General features: G+C 38.6%; 1 protein-coding gene across 1 annotated transcript in view; it reads left to right on the top strand.

Annotated features, from left to right (window-relative positions):
- The window catches only part of Sptlc1 (serine palmitoyltransferase long chain base subunit 1), a 71,090-nt gene that overhangs the window by 40,508 nt on the left and 4,928 nt on the right, over positions 1-25,654 (top strand). Inside the window, exons 7-13 of the mRNA XM_047526798.1 lie at positions 516-645; positions 2,010-2,099; positions 7,029-7,136; positions 15,853-15,948; positions 16,298-16,394; positions 17,623-17,677; positions 23,873-23,990. Of these exons, the coding sequence (XP_047382754.1) occupies positions 516-645; positions 2,010-2,099; positions 7,029-7,136; positions 15,853-15,948; positions 16,298-16,394; positions 17,623-17,677; positions 23,873-23,990 (694 nt within the window). The remainder of the gene's footprint in view (positions 1-515; positions 646-2,009; positions 2,100-7,028; positions 7,137-15,852; positions 15,949-16,297; positions 16,395-17,622; positions 17,678-23,872; positions 23,991-25,654) is intronic.

The following is a 25,654-nucleotide window of genomic DNA, read 5'->3' as shown; positions in this document are numbered from 1 at the left end:
CCTTTTCAGCTTCTTCTGTGGGTGTGGTTGAGGGTGTGGGTGAGGTTGGAGCTATGGTTTTTTTCTATAATGTTTGTCCATAGTTAAGTAGTTATTGTCCAGAATCCTCTGTCCAGCTGGGATGCCACTATTCCTTCTCATGAAAAATTATAGCAGAATAACAGTCAAACCAGAGATGCCACTGATGGTCAGTTGCACCAACATGTTGTATTTCTTAGAAAAAGCAAGTATGTGAGTCATTTGATATGCTGTCCATAGTAAGATGCATCCTGATCTCAGAGAGGTTAGAATTTGGCATGCATGTGCTGCTTGGAGTAGATTAAATCTGGTAATTGTGTGAAAAGGACTTGCAGAGTGAAGAGCAAACAGTGACGTATAAATGCTTAAACATGTTTTATTTGCTGTGTTCCCGTTAACAATTGGAGATTGGTTAACTCACAAAAGCAAGCATTCCTTTCCTGAGAATGTTGACAAGGCCCTTTAACCCCAATTTAGTGCGCCTCTCTCCCTTGCAGAGATAGAGCTGCCTGCTTTGCTATTCAGAAAGGATTACAGGCATCACGTAGTGACATTAAGTTATTTAAGCATAATGATGTGGCTGACCTAGAGCGACTACTAAAAGAACAAGAGATCGAAGATCAAAAGGTATGATTCTTTTGAAGAAAATTATACAGTTCTTTTGTACTTTCTAACCAGCTAAATTATATATGAAATGGTAATTTGTCATTGAAAACTTGCCTGCGGATCACATTTGGATATTAAGTGTTTTCCTGCTTATTAAATACATTTCGTGTTGGAGAGCCAAAACTGATTCTAATTGCTTTGTCAATGCCAAAATTATATGTAGCAAAATTGGGGAGTTGATGGGCAGTGTGCACTGAGTGAGTGAGATTCACACTCCCAACTCTGTATAGTACCATCAAAACTCATTAGGGCTTTACCAAATGTATCTAGTGAATTCAAATAGGCTTATTATATTAGAATAAATCACGTGCCATTTATGGAGGAAAGAATGCCAGCAGATCTTAGTTTATTAATGAACCAAGTAAGACCCGTTCTCCCTACCCTGCCCTTATCCTGGAGCGCTGAGCAGCTGCTCCCTATGGGAAAGAACTGCCCTGCACATGGTCTGCCTATATCCTGCAGCCCTGTTTTCAGTCCTTTGTCCCAGGAACATGAATAGCCCCTGGTGGTGGTAGTTTGAATTTGCCCCTTTGGTTTCTAATTAGAGAATGGCACAGAGGAAGTAAGTTCAAAGCATTAAGATTATCATTTCTTTTTCCCCTGATGACAAGATTGGAAAAGGTAGTTCTGGCCTGTGGAAAAGGGTTTCATTGCATTTTGGTATATGAGGGAAATCAGTTTGTAATTTTTTTTTTTTTATAACTTTTGATTATGGAAAAATTGCCCATGCACACAAAAGGAAACACAGCAGTGCAGCTCCCATTCCTTCTCCCAACATTGTTACCTACAGTCTGCCATTCTTATAACATCTATACCTCCCCCTACATCATGATGATGCTATTCATCATCATCTTCATTACAGTTCTTTTCCTTATAGGCAAAAATTAAAGACACTGAAATGCACAAATCCTAGCCATATGATTTGATCAGAAGTTTTTAACCCATGTAGCCCAGGAATTAGTGCTTCATCATGATATAAAACATTCTCAGATTTCCCCAGAGAGTTTCCTTGAGTCCTATCCCAGTCACTCTGGATTTGGAGGGTTTCCTTTATGCTTTAACATAGTCCAAGTGCTTTAAGTGTATGTAAGGTCACCTGGTCTGTCCTGCGAATGAAAAACATGTCTGAGAGAAGAGACTGTTGGTTTTTCCCACTGTTATTCATCTGAAAATAACAGGATCTCAGACATTGAGCTATAAATTCATTCAGACCATTTTTATTTTATGAATAAATTTTGTGAGGTGAAATTTCTAGGGAGTATTTAACAGATTTTTATTTGGAGTTACTGAAATATAAGATGTCTGGTTCTTTTTATTTTTTTAAGAATCCTCGTAAGGCTCGTGTAACTCGACGTTTCATTGTAGTGGAAGGATTATATATGAATACTGGAACTATTTGTCCTCTTCCAGAATTGGTAAGTAACCATTTTTATTCATTCTTTTAGTATGAACTATGTGGCAAATACGCCTTTTGCTTATGACCACATTCAATGTGTGACGTCTGCAACTGCTTTGCACAGTAGGTATTATAGGGATATTTTGATCATATCAGGAGAGCAGATTAACATTAAATGCTAACACTGGCCTTTAAAGAGTAATCAAAATTTAACTTTTATATAGCAAATATATTGCCAGTTGCAATGTTGCACACCTGTAATCCCAGCTATTCATGTGACTGAGGCAGGAGGATCACAAGTTCCAGGCCAGCAACTTAGTGAGGCCAAGTCTCAAAATAAAATTTTAAAAGGACTGGGGATGTAACCCAGTGGACTAGAGCATGTGTCTAACATGAACAAGGTATCAGGTTCAGTCCATAGTACCATAGCAACAATTTAAAAAAAAAAAAAAAAGGAGATTGTTCTTTCTTTAAACAATGTTATTGAGGCACAGTTGATACGTAAAATACACCAACTCTAAGTCTATAGTGTGATGTTTTGACAGATTTATATACCTCATCGCCACCACAGTCAAGATACAGAACATTTCTGTCATTCCAGAAAGTTCTGTCATGCCTCTTTGTAGTCAGTATCTGTTTCTGGCCCCATACAACCATTGATGTGCTTTTCATTCCTATAAATTAGTTTGATCTTTATTGAATTTCATACAGATTAAATAATATGTATGTTGTAAGTCTCAACTTTATAATCCTGAAAGGAGTGTACTGTTGTTAGAAACGATGATCATTGAGATTTTCTGTATCGAAGTAAAATTCACATAACACAAAACTGGCTTTTTAAAGTATACAGGTCCAGCTTGGAATGTGACTCAGTGGTAGAGCTCTTGCCTGACATGCATGAGGCCCTTGGTTTGACCACCAGCACCACAATTTAAATTAATAAATAAATAAGCAAGACTGCAAGTCAGTGTACTCACCTTGTTATGCAACCATCAACTTCATCTAGTTTCAAAACAAATCCATTCCTATCAAGCAGTCTCTCCATTCCTCTCCCCTTAACTCCTGGCAACCATCAATCTGCTTTCTGTCACTATGGATTTTCCTATTCAGGGTACTTCTATAAGTGGCATCATACAATGTGAGACCTTTTGTATCTGACTGACTTCATTCACTACTGTAATGTTTTCAAGGTTCATGTACATTTTACTACTATGTTTCAACCCTTCATTCCTTTATAATGCTAATCTGTCTGTTCATCTTTGATGACTGTAGGGGTTTTTTTCCATCTTTTGTCTATTGTGAGTAGGATCTTATGATAAACTGTGTTTAACTCACCGAGGAACTGTCACACCATTTTTCACAGTGACTGCACCATTTTACATTCCCATCAGCAGTGTTCTAATTTCTCCACATTTTTACCACCGCTTAGTTTCTGTTTCTCTTTTTAGAAGAAATGTCTGTGTAAGGGCTTTGCCCATTTTTTTGTTTGGGTTGTATTTTTGTTAGTAAGTTATAAGAGCTCTTTTATGTTCTGGATACTAGCCCTTATCATATATATTATTAACAAATATCTTCTCCCATTATACAGGGTTTTGTTTCACTTTTTTTATGTTGTCTTTGATGCACAAGATTTTTAATTTTGATGTGGTCCAAGTTATCCATTTTGTTGTTGGTTGTACTTTTGTTATATCTAAAAATTTTTGTCTAATCAAAAGCCATGAAGGTTTATTCCTTTTTTCCTTTTAAGCATTTATAGTTTTCACTTTTATATTTAGACCTGTGATTTATTTTGTTAATTTTTTATAGGCTATGCATAGTGATTCAGCATCATTTCTTTGCATGTGGTCATCAGTTATTTGCATTTTTGTTGAAGACTGTAGTTGTTTCCCCATGAAATAGTCTTGGCATTTTTGTAAAAATCAGTAGTTACATGGGTTTTTTTATACACCGTCAATTTTATTACTTTCATCAGTATGTCTTATTCTTATACCAGTACCACACTATCTCAGCTATTGTAGATTTATAATAAGTTTTGAAAGATTGTTTTAGCTATTCAGTGCCCCTTGAAATTCCATTTGAACTTTAGGATAAGCTTTTCCGTTTCTGTACAGTGATGCCATTGGGATTTTGATAGGGATTGCATGAATTTCCATTTATTTAGATCTTTTATAATTTGATTAATGTTTTGTAGTTTTCAGTGTGTAAGCCTTGCACAACTCTTTCATTAATTTTTTTTTTTGGTATGGGGGATTGAACCTCAGGGATGCTCAACCACTGAACCACATCCCTAGTCCTATTTTGTATTTTATTTAGAGATGGAGCCTCACAGAGTTGCTTGGCACTTTGCTTTTGCTAAGAATGGCTTTCAACTCAAGATCCTCCTGCCTTAGCCTGTGATTACAGGTGTGCACCAACACACCCGGCTCCTTCATTAAATTTATCATTGAGTATTTGATTCTTTTTGATTCTATTATAAATGTGACGTTTTGGGTTACTTACTGCTGGTTTGTGGAAATACAACTGATTTTTATGTATTTGTTATGAATTTAATTGATAAAAATTGTAAAATATTTCAGTACATGTGTGCATTGCATGTTTTTGTTTTGTGGATCTTATTCTATCTGTAAGATGTCATCTTTGAGGAGAGAGAGTTTTATTTCTTCAGTTTGTATGCCCCTGCTTTTTTTCCCTTGTGGATTGCTCTGGCTGGAATTGCCACCACGACATTGACCGCAAGTGTTAAAAGTGGCACCCTTGTTTTGTTCCTAATCTTGAAGGAGAGGCTTTCACTCTTTGAGTCTGATGTTAGCTGTTTTTCATAAGTACCCTTCATCAGGTTGAGGGAGTTCCTTTCTTTTCCTAATTTGTTGAGTGTGTTTATCATGAGAAGTTGTTGGATTTTGTCAAATGCTTTTTCTGCATTGTCACCTGGTTTTTTCCTGAATTCTGATATTGTGGTGTATTACATTGATTAATTTCCACTCTTACATTTGAACTCAAAATAAAGGTTTTATGTTTTATTTATATATTATTTTTATTACTTCTGAGACTATAGCTCACTGCTGTGCTGCAGAGCACAAGAAATGCATTTTTCTTCTTCTCCCATTTTGTAAGAATGTCAAAGACTGATAGAATAATGTGGGGGAGGTGATAGACCAAAAGGTACTAAAGCTATGTTATATGGGCACAATCATAAAGTATTGCTGATGAACAAATAGTGAAACAAAAATGTGGGAACAGACCAAGTATATGCGAGTATTTATCATTACATAATACAAATTAGTGTTTGACCCTGAGTTTCCTTTTTGTTTGGCTGATTTGTCTGTTTCTGTGCCAACACTGGTATATTAAATGTTTTCTAAAATGTGATTTTTAGAAACTATATAATACCTCATTCATATTAAGAAATGGCGAAAGAGCCAGTGTTGAGAGGATACAATTTTCCCCAAATTAGTTTATTCATTGTTGATGGAAACCCACCCCTTCAAACCCTGCTCCCCCGTTTAACACTGATTAGCAAGAATAGCCAGTAAAATTCCAATAATGAAAAACAAATTATCAGAAACTAGTGATTATTGGGCACCAAAACATCTATGTATTCTATGGATTATTTCTGTAGCTTCAGCAGAAAAATGGTTTTAGTAATTAAACTAAAAATAATTAAAAATGTGATTGTGACACCAAGTAAAGATAAATAAATCAGAGGAAGACTTGAGAACTACTTTTCATGTCATTTACATAAAAATGTAGTAGCTGATTATTGTATTCAATTCAGTCATGAAACTGATTATGTTCAAATTATATGGGCAAATTAATTACACACTAGAGAAAAAAAAATACCTGTAGACAAATATGCATATGTCAGCTTCTAATGGGTTATTGGATTGTGTTCTTTTAAAAAAGTGAAATAATTAGAAAAACATACAGATTAATACCCACCTAAACCCTTAATGGGAAAGATCTTTCTTATAAGCCTGGAAACAAAGAGAAAAACAGATTAATAAATCATAATAATAACAACATAATAATAAAAACAAGAATCCAAATCAAAACAGAGCCATCGAGGGAGGAATATCTACATTTCCCTGGGATTTTGTAGGTACATTCAGACCAGTGTATAACAGGTAGGTTACATGTCTATATGTATAAATATTTTAACATTTCCTTTTTTAAAAACTCATATCGTGCTGTCTCTTTAATTGAGTTAAATTGGATCATTTTAGAGGTCTAAAGTACAGTCAGTTCTCATTATTCAACATAGTTACATTCTACCAAGTGTTGCTTCACACTGACATAGAAAATGATGAGCTATTGCTACTGAGGCACATAAGGTTTAGGATTAGGTTTCTGTGAACTTCTAGTCACATTTTTGTCAGCTGTTCAATAGATAACTTGTTTTATGTGTGTTTCTGTGTAAATCCACCTCGTTTAATACATATCGTTGATTCATTCATACTGAACCTATGGCCAACAGTCCTTAAAACTCATGCCTGAATGAAACTTCTCTAACACACGTTTTCTCAAGGTACTTCACAGTCTTCCTGCACTTCAACCCTACAGCTGGGAGCCATTTTAAATAGCAAGATCACCAACAAAAAGCACCAAAACATGAAAAACATGGCAATAAATAATGTCCATGAAAGGGGTACTTGTTTACAGCATCTGAGCTGAAACAATGGCTTATTCAACCTCAGCTAAGAACAAGGGTGTCAGGTAACTTGAATTCTTCACCACACTACACATGCATGTCTTCTGACACTGTCTAAAGTAGAGAGAGAGTCGTTGGTTTGGGGATTTCAAATAAATTTTAACAGGTGAATTTACAAATATAGAATTCATAAATATTGAGGGTCAACTGTGCATACATTTTCAGATTTAATTTTTTTCATTGAAATAGACTGTATATTAATCATTAGTATTTTAAAGTTGGATTTTATTTAATACCTAGGTTAAATTAAAATATAAATACAAAGCAAGAATCTTTTTGGAAGAAAGCCTTTCATTTGGAGTCCTTGGAGAGCATGGCCGAGGAGTCACTGAACACTATGGAATCAGTGTAAGTTCTCCATTGGGGAAAACTTCCCCCTCTATAGGAAACGGATGGTTCTATTCTGCTGGATTTTCATAGATATAATACAGTGCTGCTTATCCATGTGGAGGGATGAAACTGGGGTAGTCTGTCTTGTCACTGAGCTCAGAGTGGGTTTGGTCATTCTGACCAGGAGACCCCATCTTCCCTCTGGAATTTGTATTCTATTTTCATGAGAGGGTGTGATCTTGATTTTTTCATGTCTCTGCTAGAAACAGTTCAAGTTTGCAATACATTTATCAAAATCATTAAAAATTGCCTTAGAAGTTCTTTTAAAAGTTTATGATAGTAGTAAAAGGATTTCTAATATATTTTAAATTCTGTATTCTGTGTAGCATGTGTGTGCACATAAATCTATCTATGTGTGCACTGTAGATACCTATATGTAGTGTGAGAAATGCCACTGGCATGGATTCGGCAGAGCCCCTGAAGGTTCCTAACAATCAAAATGTGTTTTCCTTTCTCCTTTTGCTGGATGGAAATGGACCTAGATTGCCCAGGTGTTTAGTGGATTGTGCCTTAGGACAGAGTAAAACTGGCCAGTCTTGGGCACCTCACTTTATGGAATGCAGAAAGGTACAGGATACTTTTCCTGCAAAATAGGTGCACTAAAATCTTTACAAACTGTATTGCAAGGTTGAACTCTAAAATATAAAATCACCGTAGATTATCTGCATCTCAGTACCCATACTGTCTTTGAAAAAAATTTAGTCAATACCACATAAAGTTAGATGGGAGGATACTCATCTAAGACAGACTGACATTCAGCAATTACATGTACGAGGAACATAATGATGAATGGAAATGTACATTTAGGTAAATTTAGCAGTACTGTAGAGCCATTTTTATGACATGAAGGGTTCTAAAAAGGAAAAAAAAGAACTTCACTGTTCTATTTAGTTTTCTAAATACTTTGAGCAGTTGTCACTGATAATGTTTACAAGGGGCTAAGAGTAAGAGTGTGGCAGGTACAGACCTTATTTAGATCCTGTTTCAGACAAATGCTGTTAAAACACAAACTTTGTGAGACTACCAGAGATATTTGAACATGAATATTTGATATTAAGAAATTGTTGACTTTTTAGGTGATAATAGTTTCATGATTTTTTTTTTTTTTTTGAGAGTCCAAACTTTTAAAAATACAAACTGAAATCTGTATATACATGGAACTCTGTGAACTGGACAAGTTGCAAAGAAATGATGAGGATAGGCCACGGGGGCTTGAGTTGGTAATGACTAAATCTGAGTGATTTGCATTCTTTATTCTATTTTTATATATGCTTGAAACTTTTCGTAATAAAAGGTTAACAATTGCTTTTTTTAAAAAAGAGCAAAATTACAGAGGTTTAGCAAGAGTATAGATCTTTATTGCTTCTGTGAATCACTTAAAAACACACCAGTTGTGAACTGATTATCAAATTCATTATCACAGTCCTCAAGAAGTACTTACTGAGTATGCCATGTACTGCGGTACACACCTGTAATTCCAACTGCTCAGGAGACTGAGGCAAGACGAACGCAAGTTCAAGACCAGCCTCAGCAACCTAACAAGATCCTGACTCAAGAAGGACTAGGGATGCAGCTCAGTGGTAGAGTGCCCTTGGGTTCAGTTCCCAGTACCACAAAAAATATATTAAAAAAAGAAGTATTTAATTGAACTCCTGCTGTGTACCCAAAACGGAACTTGATGCTAGGAGCTGGAGCAAAAGAATAGAACCAAAGTACAGAATCAGAAGATACAGGAACCTAGAGGCCCACAGGGTAGTTAGGGTTATCACTGTCCTGTTGGTTCACTTTAATAAAATTCTATTGCCGTGATATTTAGAGTTTTGGAATAATTTTTCAAAAAAAAAATTGGTAGACTTAGTTTTTTCTGGAGTGAAGGCCAGCTAACACCCACTGTTTTAGCAAGGAAAAAAAACTTATTTTGTGACTGCATTTTTTTTTTTTTTTTTTTTTTTACGTTTACATAGGGTAATGATGTTTCTTTTTTTTCCCTTCCCCCCCACCCCTCCCACCCTTTTCCCTTTATACAGTCCTTCTTTCCTTCATTCTTACCGCTCTCCTTAGCCTAACCCTAAACCTAATGCTAACCCCTCCCACCCCCATTATATGTCCTCATCCGCTTATCAGCGAGATCATTCGTCCTTTAGTTTTTTGAGATTGGCTTATCTCACTTAGCATGATATTCTCCAATTTCGACCATTTGCCTACAAATGCCATAATTTTATCATTCTTCATTGCGGAGTAATATTCCATTGTATAAATATGCCACAGTTTCTTTATCCATTCATCAACTGAAGGGCATCTAGGTTGGTTCCACAATCTGGCTATGGTGAATTGAGCAGCAATGAACATTGATGTGACTGTATCTCTGTAGTATGCTGATTTTAAGTCCTTTGGGTATAGACCAAGGAGTGGGATAGCTGGGTCAAATGGTGTTTCCATTCCAAGCTTTCTGAGGAATCTCCACACTGCTTTCCAGAGTGGCTGCACTAATTTGCAACCCCACCAGCAATGTATGAGTGTTCCTTTTTCACCACATCCTCGCCAACACCTATTGTTGCTTGTGTTCTTGATAATCGCCATTCTAATTGGGGTGAGATGAAATCTTAGGGTAGTTTTGATTTGCATTTCTCTTATTACTAGGGATGTTGAACATTTTTTCATATATCTGTTGATTACTTGTATATCTTCTTCTGTGAAGTGTCTGTTCATTTCCTTAGCCCATTTGTTGATTGGATTATTTGTATTCTTCGTGTAGAGTTTTTTGAGTTCTTTATAGATTCTGGAAATTAGCGCTCTATCTGAGGTATGGTTGGCAAAAATATTCTCCCACTCTGTAGGCTCTCTCTTCACATTTCTGATAGTTTCCTTTGCTGAGAGAAAGCTTTTTAGTATGAATCTATCCCAGTTGTTGATTCCTGCTTTTATTTCTTGTGCTATGGGAGTCCTGTTAAGGAAGTCTGATCCTAAGCCAACAAGTTGAAGATTTGTACCTACTTTTTCTTCTATAAGATGCAGGGTCTCTGGTCTGATTCCAAGGTCCTTGATCCATTTTGAGTTGAGTTTTGTGTAGGGTGAGAGATAGGGGTTTAATTTCATTCTATTGCATATGGTTTTCCAGTTTTCCCAGCACCATTTGTTGAAGAGACTATCTTTTCTCCATTGCATATTGTTGGAACCTTTGTCTAGTATGAGAAAATTGTATTTATTTGGGTTTGTGTCCATGTCCTCTATTCTGTACCATTGATCTACCTGTCTATTTTGGTACCAATACCATGCCGTTTTTGTTACTATTGCTTTGTAGTAGAGTTGAAGATCTGGTATTGCAATACCCCCTGCTTCGCTCTTGCTACTGAGGATTGCTTTAGCTATTCTAGGTTTTTTATTCTTCCAGATGAATTTCATAATTGCTTGCTCTATTTCTGCAAGGTACATCATTGGGATTTTAATTGGAATTGCATTGAATCTGTATAGCACTTTAGGTAGTATAACCATTTTGACGATATTAATTCTGCCTATCCAGGAACATGGGAGATCTTTCCATCTTCTAAGGTTTTCTTGAATTTCTTTCTTTAGTGTTCTGTAGTTCTCATTGTAGAGGTCTTTCACCTCTTTTGTGAGATTGATTCCCAAGTATTTTATTTTTTTTGAGGCTATTGTGAATGGGGTAGTTTTCCTAATTTCTCTTTCTGAAGATTCATCACTTATGTATAAAAATGCATTGGATTTATGAGCATTGATCTTGTAACCTGCTACTTTACTGAATTCACTTATGAGTTCTGAAAGTTTTCTGGTGGAATTTCCAGGTTCCTCTAAATATATAATCATGTCATCAGCGAACAGGGATAGTTTGAGTTCTTCTTTTCCTATTCGTATCCCTTTAATTTCTTTGGTTTGTCTGATTGCTCTGGCTAGAGTCTCAAGGACGATGTTGAATAGAAGTGGTGAAAGAGGGCATCCCTGCCTTGTTCCAGTTTTTAGGGGGAACGCTTTCAGTTTTTCACCATTTAGAATGATATTAGCCATGGGCTTAGCGTAGATTGCCTTTATAATGTTTAGGAATGTTCCCACTACCCCAATTTTTTCTAGTGTTTTGAGCATGAAGGGATGCTGTATTTTATCGAATGCTTTTTCTGCATCTATTGAAATAATCATGTGATTCTTAACTTTAAGTCTGTTGATATGGTGAATGACATTTATTGATTTCCGAATGTTGAACCAACCTTGCATCCCTGGGATAAAACCCACTTGATCGTGGTGCACTATCTTTTTAATATATATTTGTATGCGATTTGCTAAAATTTTGTTGAGAATTTTTGCATCGATGTTCATTAAGGATATTGGTCTGAAATTTTCCTTCCTCGATGTGTCTCTGTCTGGTTTAGGTATCAGGGTGATATTGGCTTCATAGAACGAGTTTGGGAGGGTTCCCTCCTCTTCTATTTCATGGAATAGTTTGAGGAGTATTGGAATGAGCTCTTCTTTAAAGGTTTTGTAGAACTCGGCTGAGAACCCATCTGGTCCTGGACTTTTCTTTGTTGGTAGGCTTTTGATGACCTCTTCTATTTCATTGCTTGAAATTGGTTTATTTAGGTTGTGTATGTCCTCCTCGTTCAGTTTAGGTAATTCATATGTCTCTAGAAATTTGTTGATGTCTTCGAGGTTTTCTGTTTTGTTGAAGTATAGATTTTCGAAATAGCTTCTAATTATGTTTTGTATTTCACTCGTGTCTGTTGTGATGTTTCCTTGTTCGTTCCGAATTTTAGTAATTTGAGTTTTCTCCCTCTTTCTCTTTGTTAGTGTGGCTAAGGGTTTATCAATTTTATTTATTTTTTCAAAGAACCAACTATTTATTTTGTTAATTTTTCCAATTGTTTCTTTTGTTTCGATTTCGTTGATTTCGGCTCTGATTTTAACTATTTCCTGTCTTCTACTACTTTTGGTATTGGTCTGCTCTTCTTTTTCTAGGGCTTTGAGCTGTAGTGTTAAGTCGTTTATTTGTTGATTTCTACTTCTTTTTTTGAATGCACCCCATGAAATAAATCTTCCTCTAAGTACTGCTTTCATAGTGTCCCAGAGATTTTGATATGATGTGTCTTTGTTCTCGTTTACTTCTAAGAATTTTTTTATTTCCCTCCTGATGTCTTCTGTTATCCATTCATCGTATAATAGTGTATTATTTAGTCTCCAAGTATTGGAGAAGTTTCTGTTTTTTATTCTGTCATTTATTTCTAATTTCAATCCATTATGATCTGATAGAGTACAAGGTAGTATCTCTATCTTCTTGTATTTGCTAACAGTAGCTTTGTGGCATAAAATATGGTCTATTTTAGAGAAGGATCCATGTGCTGTTGAGAAGAAAGTGTATTCATTCTTTGTTGGATGGTATATTCTATATATGTCCGTTAAGTCTAAATTGCTGATTGTGTTGTTGAGATCTATAGTTTCTTTATTCAATTTTTGTTTGGACGATCTATCCAGTGGTGAGAGAGGTGTGTTAAAATCGCCTAGTATGATTGTGTTGTGGTCTATTTGATTTCTGTAATTGAGAAGGATTTGTTTGACGTACGTGGATGAGCCAATGTTCGGGGCATAGATATTTATGATTGTTATGTCTTGCTGATTTATGCTTCCCTTAAGCAGCATGTAATGTCCTTCTTTATCCCTTCTGACTAGTTTTGGTTTGAAGTCCACATTATCTGAGATGAGGATGGATACTCCAGCTTTTTTGCTGTGTCCGTGTGCATGGTATGTTTTTCCCCATCCTTTCACCTTTAGTCTATGGGTGTCTCTTTCTATGAGGTGAGTCTCTTGCAGGCAGCATATTGTTGGATTTTTCTTTTTAATCCAATCTGCCAGTCTGTGTCTTTTGATTGATGAATTCAGGCCATTAACATTCAGGGTTATTATTGTGATATGATTTGTATTCCCAGTCAATTGACTCATATTTGTTTTTGGCATGATTTGGTTTCTCCTTTATTTGGCTATTCCTTTAGGCTAGCGCCTCCTGTTGCTGATTTGCATCGTTGTTTTTCATCTCTTCCTCATGGAATATTTTGCTGAAAATGTTCTGTAATGCTGGCTTTCTTTTTGTAAATTCCTTTAGCTTTTGTTTATCATGGAAGGATCTTATTTCATCGTCAAATTTGAAGGTAAGTTTTGCTGGGTATAAGATTCTTGGTTGGCATCCGTTTTCTTTCAGGGCTTGGTAAATGTTGTTCCAGGCCCTTCTGGCTTTTAGGGTCTGGATTGAAAAATCTGCTGATATTCTTATTGGTTTCCCTCTGAATGTAATTTGATTCTTTTCTCTCACGGCCTTTAATATTCTGTCTTTATTTTGTATGTTAGGTATTTTCATAATAATGTGCCTTGGTGTGGGTCTGTTGTAATTTTGTATGTTTGGAGTTCTATAAGCCTCTTGTATTTGGTTTTCCATTTCATTCTTCAGATTTGGGAAATTTTCTGATATTATTTCATTGAATAGGTTGTTCATTCCTTTGGTTTGTTTCTCTAAGCCTTCCTCAATCCCAATAATTCTTAAATTTGGCCTTTTCATGATATCCCATAATTCTTGTAGATTCTGTTCATGATTTCTTACCATCTTTTCTGTTTGGCCAACTTTGCTTTCAAGATTAAATAATTTGTCTTCAATGTCTGAGGTTCTGTCTTCCAGGTGCTCCATTCTATTGGTTATGCTTTCTATGGAGTTTTTAACTTGGCTTATTGTTTCCTTCATTTCAAGTATTTCAGTTTGGTTTTTTTTCAGTATCTCTAACTCTTTATTGAAATGATCTCTTGCTTCCGTATTTGGTCTTTTAACTGTTGATTGGTGCGATCATTTAATGCCTGCATTTGCTCTTTCATCTCCTCCTTCAATGCCTGCATTTGCTCTTTCATCTCCTCATTTGCTTCCCTGATCGTTTTAATTACGTACATTCTGAACTCCCTTTCTGACATTTCTTCTGCTGTGCTGTCATTGGGTTTTATTGATGTAGTATCTAGGTTTGTTTGGGACATTTTCTTCCCTTGTTTTCTCATATTGGTCAGTTGTCAGTGGGACCCTGAGATATTGCAGTTTTCCACTATTGGCTTATAGTGTCCCAGTAGATTTCCAGTGTATCACCTCCCAGCCTTCAGTAGCCTGATGTCTTGGAGGAATCTGATAAAGCAGCGTATCCGAAGAAAACTGCCCCTAGCCCCCTACTGGTTCCACGATTTGGAACTGGCTCTGTGCGGAAATGCTCTCACTGTGGGCCTGCACCGTGCAGCTGGCCGTGTGGGAGGAGCTCACTGCCGGAGTGTGGAAGGCTACCTTGGGAAGACTCTAGCTGCCCTGCCTGGCTCCGATAAGCCACCTCTATCTGGGCCTGCCCCCCGGGCCGAGCTTTACCCAGTGGGCAGACTCACCCGTGGCTCTATTTCAGTCCCAGTCTCTCAATGCCTCCCCTTCTTAACTCCTGGGTTCTGGAGCGACAGGGGGTGCAGTCTCCCTCTAGGCCGCCATCTTGGATCGCCCCGAGAAGAGAGCCTGCAGCCGGAGTGGGCGGAGCCGCCTGAAGAGGTGTCTGGCTGCCCTGCCCTGATCCCAGAGGCTGTTTGCGGATCGAGGCTCTCCGTTGGTTCGGGGGCTTGTGGCTGGTTCTATGTAGAAAGTCTCTCACTGGGCGGTCAGCTCCGAGAGGCTAGCCTTGAACGGCACCTCCCACCGCAGGGGTCCAGACTACTTGGGGAAGTCTCTGGCTGCCCTGTCTGGACCCTGAATCTGCTTGCGTGCTAGAGTACGCTGAGCTGCACTGGCTCCGGGACTCGGAGCTTGTTCTGGTCAGACAGGCTCTCACCAGCGGGCCAGTTCCGTTCCGAGAACCTGGAGAAGCTGACTGTGTGGGCGGGGCCCACCGCCGGAGTGCGCAGGGCTGCCTGTGGATGACTCTAGCTGCCCTGCCCGGCTCCGATAAGCCACCTCTATCTGGGCCTGCCCCCCGGGCCGAGCTTTACCCAGTGGGCAGACTCACCCGTGGCTCTATTTCAGTCCCAGTCTCTCAATGCCTCCCCTTCTTAACTCCTGGGTTCTGGAGCGACGGGGGTGCAGTCTCCCTCTAGGCCGCCATCTTGGATCCTATTTATAGTTTTGCAGGAATGCTGGTAAGTCTCAATGAACAACTTCAGAAAAATACCACCTGTTTGAGGAGCTTCTTAAAGAAATGCAGAAGGTACAGGCCAGCTGTGATCTCAAGGGTCAGCTTGCCAGTTTACCCGGCCTCAGCTCGGCGTCTCAGGCTCGGAGCCCGCAGCCTTCCCCAAGCAGGGGCTTTCCGTTACGCCTCCTCGCTGCCACCTCTCTCCTGCATTTTTAACATTAAACAGATTCAGATTTCATCTCCTTTTAATTTATTTTTCCAGTGCGAGTTAAGTGTCAATGCATGACAAAATAGCAGGAAGGTCTAAAATGAGGCACTTAAATGAGGCACTTCAGAAATGGGCCACAAAATGGTGATCCTCATAGCAATTGATTTAATAGATATTTTATGTTTTTCTCTTTATTTTCAGATAGGTAGCTTGTTTGAATCCATATGTTTACAGGCATGATTAATGTTGAAATTTTGGGTCTAGATTTGATGTTGGCTTTTCTTTTTCCCCTTTAGAGGAATAACTTGTCACTCTCCCACTTTTCTGGCAGATTGATGATATTGATCTTATTAGTGCCAACATGGAGAACGCACTTGCTTCCATTGGAGGTTTCTGCTGTGGCAGATCATTTGTAATTGACCATCAGGTAGGCCGTTTTTAAAAACAACAGCAAAATCTGACATTGGTTGCTTCATTGTCCCCTCAAAATGGAATATAACTTCAAGCCTACAGAATTTACTCTCAGTTTATCACAGTTTTTATTTAAAAGCCAATTTTTAAGAATCTCCCAATACATTATCTTTAGGAATTATCTCCCTTTTAACAAAAAGTCTTGTTTTTGTTACATATGTATTTATTCTTGGCTGACTCTTACCCTTTCACCACATGTGGACACTGTTCAGTAGATAGTGTCAAAATCTATAGCTTTCAAATATTTACCCAAAGAAAATGTGTGTATATGCTGTGTGTGATGCTTCTGACTTGTTTCTTCTCAGCGACTCTCTGGCCAGGGATACTGCTTTTCAGCTTCATTACCTCCTTTGTTGGCTGCTGCTGCCATTGAAGCCCTCAACATCATGGAAGAGAATCCAGGTACAACCTTTTAAGTTCATGTTATTTTAACTATGTTACTGGCTTGCATTTTGGAGGAATTAGCTAGAGGAAATTATTTACCAAGACAAATTTTAGGCTCTGAATTATATTACAGGTTGAATATCCTTACTCTGAAAATATGAACTCCAAATCCATTATTTTTTGAGCATAGATAGGCATATCTCAGATTTTAGATTTTTAGATTAGGGAATCTCAATCAATAAGGTTTATGTAAATATTACAAAATTCAAAAAACTCTTGAAATCTGAAATGTGACCGATCTCAGGTATTTTGAATGATGGGTTACTCATATCTGTCAAGAATGGCAGTGAAGAAGTTGTCCCTGCCTCAAAGGCATGGACCAGAGCTTCTGTCCTAGGTTTGGAGATGGAGCCAAAGCATGGCTGGCTGCTCTACTTACTGGAGATGCCTAAAGGAAGAGGGCTACATCTGTGCTGGCCTAGACGTTGCCGTTCATGTAAATTTTCCAGTCATTGTTTGGTTTATAGTTTTTAAAGAAGTTTCCAAAATGTGCTGCTCTTTGGTATTTCTAACTATTGTTAGTTTCCTCCCTCAACCTTTGAATCATTATCTAATCCTGAGTAAGCCTGGTTTACCAGTAACCCACTTAGTGAGCAAAATAAAAGTCAACTGAGAATTTAAAAGGTGGTAATAGTACCACCTTACCAAAGCTAAACAAAAGGAGAAGCAGGCCTTACCTGGCATGCCTGAATTTTCAGTGTTGATGTTAGTTCAGAGAATCAGCAGATGTGAGTACATTTGTGTTTACATTCAGAAGTTCACATATGAGGTGGCCTGACTGTCCTGCTTACTTTTGTTTTTTAATTTTCCTTAAATTAAAAAAAAAAAATGTTTTGAATATTATGGTTGATTTTTTTTTTTTTTTTTTACCAAATCATTTAGAATCAGAAAATAAGTGGTAGATTTGTGCACTTTTATTCTTAGCCATGTTATCTGTAGAATCTTGAAAGAACAAGAGTAATTGTTTTGCTCAGAAACCATCATTCCAGATTTTGCTGAAAGTGGGGCTTCTGAGTGAGATGAGGTAATGGGTGTTAAAGACAAAGTTCAGGCTTTCAGAGGCATGCTAGTACTGGCTCTCTGATAGTAATTAAGAAGACCTGCAGCATTTTAAATTGATGAACTTGAACTGAGCCTTTAAAAATATTCTTAGGTTACTACTACCAAATGTACTTTTTTCATTTAGGTATTTTTGCAGTGTTGAAGAAAAAGTGCCAGCAAATACATAAAGCTTTACAAGGGTAAGTGATACAGTTTTCAACCAACATAAAGTTTATCTGTTCCACACTTAAACAGTGAATGAAAAGTTTAAAATTTGATGGACTTGGGTCACTCTGACCACATTGCAACAGAGAAACCAAAAACTCAGCTCCCTCAACTCTGTTTATTGGTATAAAACTGGAGAAGCTTTCCTGTCATTGTTTTAAAGAATCATACCTTTGTTTTTCTAAACAACTTATTAATATTATAGCAATACAGAGGTAAAAGTAGCAATCCAGCATCTTGCCACAAGAAAACACTATAATGTCTCTCTCAGTCTCCACCGAAAAAGGGGTTTATGTGTATTGTCACTGAATAGCACTAGATTGCTCCTGCCCATGTTACTTTTTAGTAAATTAAGTTTTATTTTAAATTAAAACATGAAAAGGAAATGAAATTGCAGTGAATATTACTAGTGTTTTCTTTTTATAAAAAGTAAAAACTGCAAAAGAACAGTTCTTTAAGTTTCCTATTGAGTTGGGAAAAGATGAAGGTTGGTGACATCTTCATGCTGATTTCTGCTCTCGTAGGAAATGACTCCTGTGGAAAAGTGCCTCTTCAGGTGTGGAAGTCCTCTGTTGCACCATATGGAAACTAGGGACAATTGAAAGAAAAGGGTAGTCAATAAAGGAGTAGATTGTAGCTGTTCCAGATAAAGTGGGGCAGAGACAATTACAGTTCAGGGTGTGTCTTTGTGATAGTAGCATGATTTATGCTGGAGGGATATTACTTGTATTGGTTCCCGTTGCCTTGGTTCCTGAAATATTAATATGCCAGCACAGTGCAGGACATTGGAAACCCTGTACACTCATCAACCCCAGCCTCAGATGTCCTTCACTGTGTTCCTTCCAGACTCCAGTCCTCCACCTCCCCCAGCTCTGACCTGCCTTTTGTTCTTTCTGAAGTTCCTTTCAGTGGGCAGCCTAACCTCATTGCTATCACTTGGAATCTTCCCCATTTTCCAGCCTCCCCTCTATTATAGACAAACCATTGCAGGCCCCTTTTCTTTCTTAAAGACTAGCACATTTGGTTGTCCCTCTACCCTGTCCTCAGTCCCTCCCCTTTCCTGGGTCATTTCGGTGGCATTCAAGTCCTCTCCACCCTCTGTTGTTAATTCCCCTTACTCATTGCCCCACATTTCCCTCCAGCAACTACCCCATTTCTTGGCTTCTCTTTGGAGCTGATCTCAAATTTTGTCTGTATCTTCTCTACAGCCTCATCGCTCACTTTGACTACTACTGAGATCTGGATTCAACTCTTATACTTCACCCAACTGTCCTGTGGGGGTCCCCACTGACTGTTACTGTGGTACTGTCTTCAGAGCTTGTCTTATTTATGCCTCCATAGTTTTCACAAGTGACCACTCTTTGCTTCTTGAGACTGCTACACCACATTTGTGGGTTTCCTTCTACAGCTTTGAATTGTTTTGTCTTTGTCTTTTTTAAAGGCTTTCTTCAAAACCCTGCTCTTCAGGACTTATTTGCTGACCCTCTTTTCTTTCATTACCTTCTTAGGGTTTTGCCTTCCTCTATACCTGAAACTTTATACTTTATCCATGTGTGGACAAATCACAATTTTGTTTCTCTGTGCCATACTTTGTGGCTCCAGGTTTCACATCTTCTCGCTTACTCTTAGAGAATATCCCAAGCACCTCATGCTAAACACATGCTGGGGGATAGGTGGAAGGGAGGGAACAACAAATGAAACAGCAAGGAAGCCGCATGAGAAGAGGGGAGAAATAGGGGAAGCTAGTGGAAGGTGGGGACCAGGTAATAGGGCTTGTAGCCATGGCAAGAGCCTTAGTTCAGGCTTGACGGCATGGCCTGGTTTTGCATGAAAGAGTGGTATGGCACAACTAGATTTATGTCATAACAAAATTACTCTTGTGTAGGGTGAAATAATGTATCATACTGCAGTAAGAACAGAAACAAGGGGACTAGGTAAGATATCCATGCAGGCAAAAGGTGGAGATAAGTTTTACCTCCATAGGAGCAGTTAAGAGTTTTGAGTTATGGATGTATTTTGAAGGGGAGCATGCTATGTCTGCCAGATGTTCAGATGCAGGGTGAGCAAGAAAGCAGATTCAATGTTGATCTTAAGGTTTTTGATCTGAGCAACAAAATGGAGTAACTGATAATGAATGCATAGAACTGGGGATGAAATAAGTGGTGAGAAAGTTCAATGTTGAATATGTTAAGCTTAACATGCCAATCAGACATCCAATAGAGAACAACACTGGGATATGGATACACCAGTTTAAGTTGAGAATAAGTCTTAAGCTTAGAGCCGTTAGCATAGAGATAGTATTCAAGACATTTCAGTGTGAAGAAGTCAGAAACCAGCCAAGGAGATCAAGGAGTAGTCAGCAAGGAAGAGACAGAGCAGGAGAGTCCAGGGTCCCAGAAGCCAATTTAAGAGGGTGGTTTTGTAGGTCAGCATGCAGCATACTGCTGCTGACAAGGCCAAGCCAGGTAACTGAGCACTGATTCTTTAATTTCATCATGTGGAGCTGCCTGTGACAATGAGCCCTGCTAGTGGAGCAGTAGTAGTGGAATGCCTGGTGGCAGGAGGCTCTTGAGAAACTGGGAAGAGAGGAATTGGACTCAAAGTAGATGACAGTTTTTATGAGTTTTCTATAAAAGGGAACAGAAAAATGGGACAGTGGCCACAGGGAGAAACTGGGGTCAAGAGAATATGAGTGAGGACAGTTTCTGAATAACATCCAAGCACCACATGCTTTCTTCTAGTGATTTATAGGGCTGTCATCGTCATACACATTTCCCATGTGTACAAAGGTCTGCTTTTGATCCTTCTCTGCCATTTATTGGTTCATTTGCTCAATTCCCAGACTCTGTTTTTGTTACTATATTTGCTTTTTTCACTATCTTAGTCTGAAATACAGGTTCCTCTAAAATTATTGCCAGAATTTTAATTAGAATTGTATTACATTTTCTCAGTAATGTCAAGGGAATTGTTATTCATGAACATCATCTATTTATTTGAATCTTCCTTTTTTGTTCTTTAGTGGAATTTAAATTTTTTCCTCCATAAAGCCCTTTGTATCTTTATGAGACCTTTAAAGAAGAAAATGTCTAGACGTCCTGTAGATTTTTATTGCTATTGTGAATGGGTTTGTGTGTTGTATTTGCTACTTGATGATCACTGATTTATAAGAATATTTTTTTTAAACTGATGTTTTGTCCAGTGGATTGTTTCATTGTGTTGTAATGATGTGCATAGAAGTCCTGTTATCTGCAATGGTGGTTTTCTGTCTTTCTTTCTCAACTCTTATACATCTGAGTTCTTCTTTTATTAGATTGGTCTGGTTTCTAATAGTATATTGAGCAGTGGCAGTAATTGCAGATCCTCCTCTTATTCCCAGTGTAGAAGCATTTTCACTTTTTTTTTTTTTTTTTTAATGAAGAAATCTGCTATAAACATTTTTTTTTAAATTTTTACAGACTGCATTTTGATTCATGGTACACAAATGGGGTACAACTTTTTGTTTCTGTGGTTGTACACAATGTAGATTCACATCATTCGTGAGCATTTTCACTCTTGCTCAGAAGAGCTGCCTGGAGCCACTGAGAAGAAAAGGCTCCAAGGTTTGTTTCTTCAGAGTTGGGCAGCCCCCATCCTTCAAGGATATCTAGACCTGGGACTCCTTGTGTTGGGGAGAGTCTGTGGTTATCTCTCTCATGTCTATAGTAGTTCCCCTTTTCATTTTGTATTTCTATTTTTCCATTCTCATAATAATCTTCCCACAATTTTCCCTAGAGCCAAGTGTTTTTGGGTTCTATGTATTTTTATTATAGTTAGTTTCTTTCATTAACTTCTTCCTTTTTATCACTCATTTCATTAGGATGTCTTTGACTTACTGCTTTTATTTTTTTATTTTCCAATAAACAAAAGTAAAAGTATTTTCAGGGGTAGTATCTCCAATGTTTTCAGGTTTGGGGTTTGATTTATTGTTTTTTTTTTTTTTTTTTTTTTTTTTTTTTGCTTTTAATTTCCTCCAATTGACTCACTCCTGTCACCTCTGAGATTGAGTTGGGGAGGATTCAGCAGCCTGCGCAGGTTTGCGTTCGTGTCAGAAACTTGTAGGTTCCTCGTCTCCCAATGAAGACAGTGATCAGTGTCCAGCTTTCTCCCTAGCAAAGAAGCATGCCATGGGGCCAGAGCTGCCTTGTTGATTACTCTGAGCCTGAACCTAGCCCAGGGCATGGGGTTTACCTACTTGGATAAAGTGAAACGTTTGCCAAACTTTCTTTTTAAAGCCTGTATAATATGCTGTGAAAACTACTCAGTTTCTGAGCTTGAGCTACACTCTGTGTCCATTTGGCTTTAGTTAAACTTGCATGGGGCTTCCTTATCTAGCAGCAGAGATGGCCATGCTATTTCCTTTCTTCTTCCACCAGTCCACCTCACCCACCACAGGAACTGAGCACATCTGGTCAAAGTACAAAATGGATTTGGGCTTTAGGTGCCTTGTATATGTTGAGCAAAGGCCAGGCTATTTGATTTGATTTACGAGAAATATTATTTGAAAAGTAATTTTTAAAGTTCTCCTCTAAGAAAACATGACCAAGAAAATTGATACTTCTTGGTGTACCCAATGAAAATTCACATAGGAAGTAGATTGAAAGCATATTGCTAAATTTTTGCATTAGTATAAGAACTAATCTAGAAGGTTTCCCCACATTTCAGATCCCCTAGATGCTAAAATTCCATGAATTCAACCTGCTTTATTGAGAGGTCCTGGTATGACATATTACATTTAAAGAAAGGAGACACAAATTAGTAATGTTCAAGGGTGGATTGAAAGCCAGGTGAAATTAACTTCCAGCATCTCATATGATTCCTACAACATGTGAGCTGTTTTATAGCTTCCCATTACTACAATAAAATACCTAAGACAAATTAAAAAGAGAGGAGGTTTATTATGGCCCACAGTTTTAGATTTCTAGTCAGTGATCAATAGCCCCATTCTTTGGGCCTCTGGAGAAGCAGTTTGCATGGCAGAGCAAATGACTCACTTCATCAGCCAAGTAACAGAGGAAGAGGAAGAGACCTGGATCCCCTCCAGGCCCCACCTCCTAAAGGTCCACAACAGCTCCCAGTAGTGCTTCCCTGGGCCCCAGGCCATTAACACATGGACCTTTGGGGAGACTTTATCCACACAATAGCAGTAGTTCCAAACTCAGAAAATTCAACTGTACCACTGAGTGCTTTTTATGATTTTTTTTATTGAAAGGGAAAAAATTAATCTAAGTAAAACAAACTAAATTAAAGCAACCTCAAATATTTGGCCTAATTTCTGATAAACATGTATCATCAAAACTCAAACAATGTTTTTTATTATATATAGGATAAAATAGACTTTAAGTGAACCTAACTAAATAATAGGGCATAGAGTTCTCATGACAATCTGTCATAATCATTTTAAAATACAGGATTTTATCCCCTCAGAATTGTCTGTGCTGTTAATCCCAAGAAAGAATAAAATCTTAATCCAAGTAAATTTTTAAAACAAATCATGCACATAAGGAAATTCTTAATCTAAATGTAGTCAAAATATGTTTATTAATGTTAGAAATCATTTTTATAATTTATGAGAGAAGATACATGCTAAAGACTTAGATAATAAGCAAGGAAGCATCACATAATAAATTGTAGTAAGTCCAAGAAGTAGTCAAACAGGACAAGTAGAAAATGGTAGAATGGACCTTTCCCTAAAGTGGGTGCTGAGGGAGACAGACCCCCCCTACGGAGACGACACTGGCGCTGGGCAGGCACAGTGTAGTGGGAGCAAGAGAGCAGAGTGATTGGGTAAGGAGATGATGGGACCACGGCCACGGCACCTGTGAGCTGTCTGGACAGGCAGGGCGCATGAACACATGAGCATCCCACTGGGAGACCAGAAATAGATGAGAGGCCACTGTGTCCTCTCAGAGTCAGGGAGCTTTTCTCACAGTCCTGGCTCGCAGAACTGACTTTGTGAGCACTGGGAAGCACTGCCCAGAACTCAGGTTCACACCACATAGTGCTTCCATCAGAGTCATAAATTCTATTCTGTTCATCGGGCCTTGACAATGGACTTTTAAAATTATTTATGTATGAGAAAGCTTTGAGCCTAGAAGGGATTAATGGATGTGTGTGCATGTTTGCCTCTTCAGCATTTCTGGATTAAAAGTAGTAGGGGAGTCCTTCTCTCCAGCATTTCACCTACAACTGGAAGAGAGCACTGGGTCTCGAGAGAAAGATGTGAAACTGCTTCAGGAAATCGTAAATCAGGTACGTATTCACTTGCTCAAGTGAACCTCCCCCTCTTCCACCCTCACCCCTAGCAGTTCTTTATGTCATTTTTCAGAAAGATCTCCTTGCCCCAAGAGACAGGGTATAGCAGAACCTGCTGGTCACCATACTCGGTGTGTGAATAGTTCTGATATTCCTGGTCCTTCCCAGCTGATTTCCTTCTTCACAGTGTGCCTACTGTAGGGACAGACCACAGGCCTTCCCTCCCATTGGGTTAATTCAGCTCCCACTAAAGTTGGGCATTCAATGCCACATTGTATTTAAATATATTCAATTTCTCCTTTGAATTATTAGCCTTATGGAAAGCTCTCACAAGACTGGCAGACCTTCAGGTTGGAAGGCATTATGTGCAATTCCTAAACATTCTGGGACAGCTGCTGACATGGGGCGAACACCACACACACACTCCCCTTCCCCCTCTCCCCCCACCTTCATGTAGCTGGAAGATAGCCCATCAATGTCATCCTGAAATCATAATTCTCCCCCAATCAGAAAGGAAGGCAGGTGTCCTCTGTAATACTCCTAATTTGGGAGATATATTTAAATTAATCTCCTAAAAGTCATTTTACTCCTGATTACAACTTAGAGGTTGAGTAAGCAGCCACTTAGGAAAGCTGCTTGCCTTGTTCTGCCTGCAGTGCTGCCTCTCCTAAGTCGTCCGCCTCCTCACTGTCCTTGTGGCTGTCCTCTTCTTTGTAAAGACCCAAACAAGGGCCCATAGCACCATGAGGATATGCCCCCCCCCCCCCCCGGCAACACTGGCCTTCAGTTGTACCCTTAAGAATGAAAACGGGCGTCACTCCATGTCTTAGCCCTAGCAACGATTCCTTTCAGAGGCTCCTGCCCTAAGGAGCCAGGCATCTTGGGGTGCTAATGATGGCTGCCACCTGTCCCCTAGAAAAGACCTGTCCCCATACCAGCTTCCTCCATCCATATAGCATCTCAGGCAAAGGTTTTTTAGTCATTGGCTAGTCCATTTGTAGCCCGGATGCGAAGGCCACCTCTGGCTGCACAGAGGTACCTCAGCTGCCTCTGTCCTGTAATGTTTGAACTGCGTCTATGGAGGACTGCATGCAATATACAGCCCTCTAGGATCACTTGACAAAACCCAGAATCTGAGATTCCCAATTAAGGAAATGTGTGAACAATCAGGCTGGAGTGAGTGATGGCCTTGATGGTTCAGGAAATGTCACCTATGTTCCCTCAGGAACTGTTAAATATGTACAGACACAAAAGTAAGTGTGATTGGAGTTCTTAGACAAAAGTAAGACCAAAACAAATTTATAAATTTAATACAAACTGCATGGATAAGTCAGTACAATTAAAATGTATTAAATTACCTTCATGTGACAGCTGAGTTGGGGGTTTTCAGCAGTCACTCTCAGTGCTGTCTGAGCCTGATGGCCACGGAGCAGGTCCTTGTAAGCTGTGTGTACCTGTGTTGAACCCTGTGGTAGGATTGTTTTCTCCCTCAGTCTCCCCTTGAACTACCTCAGGACAGTGGTCTGCACACACTTGTGTGGTGGTACACTGACCATTAGATGTCAGCATGTGTACTCCATACTAAGTCCCCTCTGTTCTTTTTGTTTTTCATTAGATAGCAGTAGTTAGACTACTTTCGTCCGGAGAGAAATGGGGGACTC

This window comes from Sciurus carolinensis, chromosome 15 (assembly GCF_902686445.1).
Source record: "Sciurus carolinensis chromosome 15, mSciCar1.2, whole genome shotgun sequence".
Taxonomy (NCBI): Eukaryota; Metazoa; Chordata; class Mammalia; order Rodentia; family Sciuridae; genus Sciurus; species Sciurus carolinensis.
The sequence above is the reverse complement of the archived record's forward strand: the minus strand, read 5'-3'. Positions and strand labels throughout refer to the sequence as shown.